The following is an 8,528-nucleotide window of genomic DNA, read 5'->3' as shown; positions in this document are numbered from 1 at the left end:
ACGTCTGGATCTGTGCACAGCTGAATCATCAGACTAGGTAAGCAAGCAAGAACAATAGCGAAAAATGGCAGATGGAGCAATAATAACTGACATGATCCATGATAACATGATATTTTTAGTGATATTTGTAAATTGTCTTTCTAAATGTTTCGTTAGCATGTTGCTAATGTACTGTTAAATGTGGTTAAAGTTACCATCGTTTCTTACTGTATTCACGGAGACAAGAGAGCCATCGCTATTTTCATTTTTAAACACTTGCAGTCTGTATAATTCATAAACACAACTTCATTCTTTATAAATCTCTCCAACAGTGTAGCATTAGCCCGTTAGCCACAGAGCATATAGCCTCAAACTCATTCAGAATCAAATGTAAACATCCAAATCAATACTATACTCACAGGAATCGATGCATGCATGCAGCATGAATGATGAACATCTTGTAAAGTTCCATTTGAGGGTTATATTAGCTGTGTGAACTTTGTTTATGCACTGTATAACTGCACTTATAGTCGAGAGCTCGGGAGGGCAGGGAGCGAGAGATTTAAAGGGGCCGCGCAGCCTGAATCGGTGCATAGTTAATAATGCCCCAAAATAAGCAGTTAAAAAAATTAATTAAAAAAATCTATGGGGTATTTTGAGCTGAAACTTCACAGACACATTCAGGGGACACCTTAGACTTATATTACATCTTTTGAAAAGACGTTCTACGGCACCTTTAATTGCCTTGCAGACAAGAACCTTAGGGTATGTCTATATTAATCCAGATGGATTTGAAAACAGCATTTTCATTTCAAAACGCTCTCCGTCCACACTAGCGTTTTCAAAACGCCCTCATAAAAGCTCACCGAAATGATACAGATGGAACAAGACAAAGATATCACGCCGTTCTTCTGGCAGCGATTTCAAATTGATCCACTTTGGAGAGCGTTTTCAAAAAGCTTTCTGTAATGAAAATGCCTTCTCAGTGTGGACGGAAGGCCAAAATAGAGAGAAAAAGATGCATTTTCAAACTAAAAAGTATTAGTGTGGACAAGGCCTTAATGTGTTTGTATCCTGTTTTTCCTTTCTTCTCTCTTTTCAGGCGCATCAAGGCAGGAACGGAGTTGATGTGGGATTATAACTATGAGTGTTACTGTGGCTCATCACGGTGCACAGGAAGACTGCTCTGATCTGCCCCTTTCAACATAACAATAATGCTTTCATTGAGGTGTTTGTGTTGTAGACTTTCATCAGCTTGTCAGAAATGTAGGTGTGGCAGAGCATTCCAAAAATGTGACTCATTGAATATAAATGTATAATACAATATATTAAAGTTTGTTTTAGCATGTTTACCCTCTAAAAGAAATGTGAATAGTAATGTATTTGTTTGTAAATAAAATTGGCAAATATCAAAAACTATTTTTTCTTGTAAGATATGTCAAATGTAAGTGTTGTGAATTAATTTAGAGTAATAATAGCAATTACAGAATGTTTAATTAATTGTCATTGATAATAACAGATAAAGTTTAAATTGTCATATATTGGGTTGTTCAGCTTTAAGAAAAGTCTACCCATAATGCATAATGAGCAAGTGAGAGCGCGCAGAAAAAGAACATGTGATTGATTCAATGTGTGTGCGCTGCATCTGTGTTATCCGGTTCAAAAACTTCAGTAAAACAGTTTGTTTATTTTATTTCAAGTCGTCAGTAGTCATTATTGCTTACTAAGAAGAAAAGACACGACATTCTTTGGTGCCGAAACCCGGGATAATTAGCAAGCAATGTCCGAAATGGCGGAGCGACTTGAAAGACTACTCAGAAAACGGAGAGCTGTGCGCAGTTCCACCACGAGACTTTTGCAAGACATCGAAACGGAGGTTAGCAAAGAAGATCCGATCATTGACAGATTAAGTGAACTGTTAGCCCTGTTATCTGCAAAAGAGGGAACGCTGCTGGAGTTAGACCATGAAATAGAGGAAAGGATAGACACTGATGATCTGGAGAATGAAGTCGCGGATGTCGAGGAATATGGAGAGCGAATCATCAGCGCGAAGGCTCGCGTGAAGCGCGTGATGCAGAGAAACCGGGACAACAGCAGGCCGAGTGACGCAGAGCCCTCGCAGCGCGGACAAACAGTTAAGTTACCCAAGTTAATAATCAGCAAGTTTAGCGGTGAAATTAGCTTGTGGCAAGACTTTTGGAATCAGTTTGAAACCGCTATTCACAAAAATGACGCGCTGAGCAAAACAGAGAAGTTTAATTACTTAAAGACGTATCTAACCGGCGCTGCTTCAAAGTCAATAGCGGGACTGATGATGACAGACGGCAATTATGATCACGCTATCGATCTGCTTCAGAACCGGTTCGGAAGAAAGGATCTGCTCATTAACGCGCATATGACTAAGTTGCTGAATCTCTGCCCAGTAAAGAAATCACATGATGTCGCTGCTCTGAGACAGCTTTACGATGAATGTGAAGTGCAGATCCGTAGCTTAGAATCGCTGGGTGTCGTTTCAGAGGCATATGGCAGCCTGTTATGTCCTGTTCTGCTACAGATGATTCCAGATGACATTGCTCTCCAGTACAGCCGTCAAAGAGGAACCAGTGATGAATGGAAGGTCTCAGAAGTTATGGAATTTCTGCAGCAAGAGATTCTGAGCAGAGAAAGAGCCATGCAACTGATTAAGCCAGGTAATTCCAAAGACAGTCAGAGCTATCACAAACCATTTAAAAGGCCAGACGCATCAATTGAAATGAAGCAGAAGAAGCATCACATGCCGTCAGCTGCAGTACTGCAAACCACCAGTCAAAGAATACCGAACTGCCTGTTCTGTAACAGTGCAGCACACAAAACAGAACTGTGTCCAGAAACTGACATTGCTGCACGGAAAGAAAAATTAATGAAAATGGGACGATGCTTTGTTTGTCTTGGGCCAAAGCACATTGCAAGATTCTGTAAGGCCAAAGTGTGCTGTAATGCGTGTGGAGGCAGACATCATAGTGCTGTGTGTGAGAAAAGAGAAACGCACACTTCAGATGCTGACGACAAAGACGATGTAGTTTCTTCTTTTGCTTCACATTCTGTTAAGATACAGCCCACTAAACAGAACAACACCGTGCTGCTTCAGACTGTAAGAGCATGGGCAGATGGACCTGGTGGACGTAAAAGCATTCGTTGCTTACTGGATGGTGGCAGTCAGAGAAGCTTCATCAGTGAAAACGCAGCAAGAGCTTTGAAATTACCTGTGATTAAACAAGAAACGTTCACTCTGCATACTTTTGGCTCAGCAGCACCAATAACATCAAGGCGCAACACAGTGAAAGTAATTATGCAGAGCATCTGGGACAAAGAGCAGAAAGTTGAAGTAGAAGCGCTCGAGACCCCCCAAGTATGCACCGCTGTGATGAAAATTCCAGGTGAGCACGTCCAAGCAGAGTTGAAACGAAAGGGCTTGCAGTTGGCAGACTACCCAGACCCCAGCACTTGTGATACAGAGTTGTCAATGCTGATTGGTGCAGACTATTATTGGAGTATAGTATCAGGCCACGTAGAAAGAATCACAGATGCACTTGTGGCCATTGAAAGCATTTTTGGATGGTCAGTGCAGGGCCCAGTCACAATGTCCAGTGTTTCTGATGCAGCATGCTTGCACCTACAAATTAATGAAGACACACTGGTCTCAGAACGTCTGAAGGCCTTCTGGGAAATCGAGTCCCTTGGCATCAACATGAAGCAGACAGACAGTCCTGAAGAGGAGGAGGCTCTTCACCTGTTTGAAAAGACAACTCTGTACAAAGATGGTCGATATGAAGTGGAGCTGCCATGGCGACCTGACAAACCAGAACTCCCAGATAACTACAGAATTGCAAAGAAAAGATTTGAAGGACTTAAAAGAAAGTTGCAGTCAGATGTAATGCTGTATCACAGATACAATGAAGTTGTGAATGATTACCTTGAGCAGGGCATCGTCGAAGACGTGGTGGAGGGCAGGTTGTCTCCAAATGCTGTGAAGTACTACATGCCTCATCATGCTGTTCTGCGGGAAGACAAGGTAACCACAAAGCTCAGAGTAGTGTTTGATGCCTCATCACATGACATTAGCTCTCCATCACTAAATGACTGTTTACTTACTGGTCCTAACCTGAATCCAGATCTGCTTAGCATACTGATAAAATTCAGACTGAATGAGATAGCATTTACCGCAGACATCAAGAAGGCTTTCTTGCAGATTTCTCTTGCTGAGAAGGACAGAGATGCAGTAAGGTTCCTCTGGCTTACTGCACCACCCCATGAAGATGCAGGTGAGAAGCTGCGTGTGCGTCGGATGACGAGAGTGGTGTTTGGAGTGTCCCCCAGCCCATTCCTTCTGGCAGCTACAGTGAGAAAGCATCTGAAGGGATATGAAGCCCAACTACCCGAGGTAGTAAAGATAATAAAAGAATCACTTTATGTTGATGACTTCATCTCAAGTGCAAGTGATGTTGAAAATGCCTTCTCCATAACTACTGGTGCAAGAAAGATTATGTCTGCAGCTGGCATGGATCTTTGCAAGTGGACGACCAACTGTGCTGCATTGAAGGAGAAATGGAAGACGACAGTGAGTGAACTCGCAGAGGAGACAGAAACGCATGGATCTGTGTTGAAGGTACTAGGCTTGGTATGGAGAACTAAAACAGATGATTTCGTCTTTGATCTGACTGCATTGCTGGATGCTGTAGCTAAAAGAGAAAATACCAAGAGAAGTGTTCTAAAGCTCTCTGCTCGCATATTCGACCCAATAGGCTTTCTTACCCCATTCACTGTGCGAGTGAAATGCCTTTTCCAAGAGATGTGGATACGAGGCCTTGGCTGGGACGAGCAGCTGCCCACAGATCTTGCACAAGAATGGCAAGGATGGTGTTCAGAACTTCCACAGATCCACCACATCATCATTCCTCGCTGGTATGGAATAAAATCTGAGCACAGACACGATGCACAACAACTCCACGTGTTCTGCGATGCAAGCGAGAAAGCTTACAGTACTGTTGCCTACCTGCTGCGAGTAGCTGATGATGGAACAAAGACCACATGCCTTGTTGCTTCAAAGTCCAGGGTAGCCCCCCTGAAGAAGATATCACTGCCTCGTCTTGAGCTCATGGGAGCAGTGATTGGAGCAAGACTAGGAACCAGCCTGTTAAAGCCTTTGAATGTGGAGCTCCATCAAGTTCACATGTGGACAGATTCGATGATTGTTCTGCAGTGGATTCGCAGTCCAGCTCACAAATGGAAACAGTTTGTGTCAAACAGAGTATCTGAAATCCAGTCACTAACCAACCCTGCAATGTGGTCTCACTGTAAAGGCAAGTTCAATCCAGCTGACCTCCCCACTAGAGGTCAGACTGCAGCTAAACTGAAGGAAAGTGAACTCTGGTGGAAGGGACCTTCATTTCTGACCTCACCAAATCTGTTGGAAGAGAGCGATGAAGAACAAAGTAATGAAGATGTCACTAATGAGCAAAAGCAAGATCAGCAAATCATCGTGCAACTCAGTAGCAGCAGTGACCAAGAGGGAATGGAACCTGTGCTTGATTTAATGAAGTACAGCAAACTGAAGACAGTATTGCGAGTCACTGCGTGGATCAAACGGTTTGTGCACAATGCAAGTTCAAGCTCCAAGAGATGCGGGGAGTTGACTGTCAGTGAAATGTTTGACGATGAGAAGTACTGGATAAAAGTGACTCAAGATGGCAGCTTTAGCCATGAAATCAATTTGCTGAAAGCTGGTAAAACCCTGAACTCTGATTCAAAAATCAGAGACCTAAAACCATTCCTTGACGAAGATGAATTGCTCTGTGTTGGAGGCAGACTGCAACAGTCAGACTTTAGTTACAGAGAGAAACATCCATGGATTCTTCCCAGCAAAGACCGATATTGTGAGCTGCTGGTTCAGCACAACCATGAATTTATCATGCATTCCGGTCTGAGAGACACGCTAGTACAAATTAGAAGTAGACACTGGATTTTGCGAGGCAGACAAATTGTGAAGAGTATTCTGTCCAAATGTTCTGTGTGCAAAAGATTCAAGGCAAAGCCCGCACAGCAGGACACTGCTCCATTACCACGAGACAGATTAACAGAAAGCCCTCCATTTGAAGTAACTGGTGTAGACTTTGCAGGTCCACTGTATGTGAAGAGTGATCGTGTGCAATGCAAGGCTTATGTTGCTCTGTTCACATGTGCCGTCACTAGAGCAGTGCATTTGGAGCTGGTTTCAAGTCAGTCAACTGAAAGTTTCTTGTTAGCACTCAAACGATTTGTTTCCAGAAGAGGACTGTGCAGAGTCATTTATTCAGACAATGCTAAAACCTTTAAAAGAGCAAATCAAGACCTTAGCGAGCTGTGGCAAGCTATCAAAGATCCACAGCTGCTGGAATACTTCTCAGGGAAGGGCATCACCTGGCGTTTCATTGTGGAACGAGCAGCCTGGTGGGGTGGATTTTGGGAGAGGCTTGTAAGGTCTGTGAAAACATGCCTGAGGAAGGTGCTAGGAAGAGCATCACTCACCTTTGAAGAAATGTCTACACTCCTCTCAGAAGTAGAGGCCACACTGAATTCTAGACCCCTTACCTTTGTCCACAATGAGCTCGATGAGCCACAACCACTAACACCTGCACACTTCTTGGTTGGTGAGCGACTTACTTCACTGCCCCCAAAACCATTTCCAGCAGACCATGATCATCCCACTGTCAGTAAAGAAGACATGACAAAACGGTGGAGATACAGGAACCGACTCATGACCAATCTCTGGAATCGCTGGAGAAAGGACTATCTACTGGACCTGAAATCTGCGCATTCCTGCAACACACAAAAACCTAATGAGTTAAAGATAGGTGACATAGTTCTCATCGGAGATGCCAACATGCCAAGACAAAGCTGGAAGTTAGGAAGAATTGAAGAGCTGTTTCAAGGCAGAGATGGAAAAGTTAGATCCTGTGCTGTTCGCACATCCACAAGGACTGTGTTAAAGAGACCCATTCAACTGCTTTATGCATTAGAGATTTAAGTTGATGAACATTTGTTCATGGGGGGGAGGATGTTGTGAATCAATTTAGAGTAATAATAGCAATTACAGAATGTTTAATTAATTGTCATTGATAATAACAGATAAAGTTTAAATTGTCATATATTGGGTTGTTCAGCTTTAAGAAAAGTCTACCCATAATGCATAATGAGCAAGTGAGAGCGCGCAGAAAAAGAACATGTGATTGATTCAATGTGTGTGCACTGCATCTGTGTTATCCGGTTCAAAAACTTCAGTAAAACAGTTTGTTTATTTTATTTCAAGTCGTCAGTAGTCATTATTGCTTACTAAGAAGAAAAGACACGACAGTAAGTATGCATTGAAAAAACAAAGCTGAATATGAACAATAACATTAAAATGGTAAGCATTTTTTAGAGTGTACAAGATGTGTACAAGTAAACTAGCATATTCATATTATATGTATAAGTATACTAGTATGTTACTTACTACATAAAGTATACTTAAAAATATACTTGAACTTTACTTACGTATACTTATTTTTTTGTAAGGAACCCCTTTAAGATGCTTTTCTCCCCTGACACAGACAGTGAGACGAATCCCACGGTCTCACCAGCCAATCCTTTATTGCTGGATGAGCATTTTGAGCTTGATTGTTTGTTATCCTGATGTTTCCCAGCACTGCTGAATCCTGGGAAGCTCTTAACGAAGGTCTTTGAGGATGGTCAGCTCTCATACCCAGCATGCATCCTTTCAAAAGCTACACCAGAGGATTGCGGGGACACTGCAAAGCCTCCACATGTTTCTACAGAAAAACATATTTGAGCAAAGACAACCCTGATATCATGGCTTCAGAGAAGCATTTGAAATGGCTGGTCTGGATGTGGCTGGGAGCCACATATGTCAAGAAGTTCTTGCCTTGCCTCAGTTTCCCAACTTATTGTTGAAGTTGTGTACGAGCTTTATTCTCTTCTTCTGACAGATTTCTTTGAGTAAGAACCCAAGAAACAGCAAGACTGCATTCCAGTTTGGTCACAAAATCAGCCACACATTTAAAAGGGAATTTGTGTCTCTGTATGTTTGTCATTATGGCATGATAAACCTAAAGCATAATGGTTTTCTAGTGAAAACGATGTGTAATACCCCGGTTTGTTTTCAAAGCTTTCTGTGTTTCAGTGACCTGTCAGCTTTGCTCTTATCTTTACAGAAACAGAAGCTTGGCATGGAAAAAGTCTTTTTATCATACTGCAAGTTGTACCATCTAAGGATTGTTATATAAAGTTTCAGAATGTTTTGAAGGTGCAGTGATTTTCTGTTTGTAAGATGTCTAGTTATTAATGTAAGGATATCTGCTAACAAACAAAATACAAAACAAAATAATTACATTTACAATGATGTGCAACTAAATTTGGACTTTCAATAGAGCATAAATTGTCCAATGTTTCTCCTGTGCCCTTCACGGTCACATGATATAGGTTTATCTGCAAACACTTAACTGAAGTTCTATTTCTAGACATTTGAGATGGTAATG

The 8,528-nt window shown here is 42.0% G+C and overlaps 1 protein-coding gene across 1 annotated transcript; it reads left to right on the top strand.

Annotated features, from left to right (window-relative positions):
• On the top strand, positions 1 to 7,232 carry LOC125255875. The gene is made up of 2 exons (XM_048171383.1): positions 1 to 37; positions 1,082 to 7,232. The coding sequence occupies exon 2, from the start codon at positions 1,760 to 1,762 to the stop codon at positions 7,019 to 7,021; it is 5,262 nt and encodes a 1,753-aa protein (XP_048027340.1). The 5' UTR covers positions 1 to 37; positions 1,082 to 1,759; the 3' UTR covers positions 7,022 to 7,232.
• Positions 7,233 to 8,528: the final 1,296 nt, after the last annotated feature.

The sequence above is a fragment of the Megalobrama amblycephala genome, linkage group LG20 (genome assembly GCF_018812025.1).
Source record: "Megalobrama amblycephala isolate DHTTF-2021 linkage group LG20, ASM1881202v1, whole genome shotgun sequence".
Taxonomy (NCBI): Eukaryota; Metazoa; Chordata; class Actinopteri; order Cypriniformes; family Xenocyprididae; genus Megalobrama; species Megalobrama amblycephala.
This window is presented reverse-complemented; position numbering and strand designations above follow the sequence as displayed.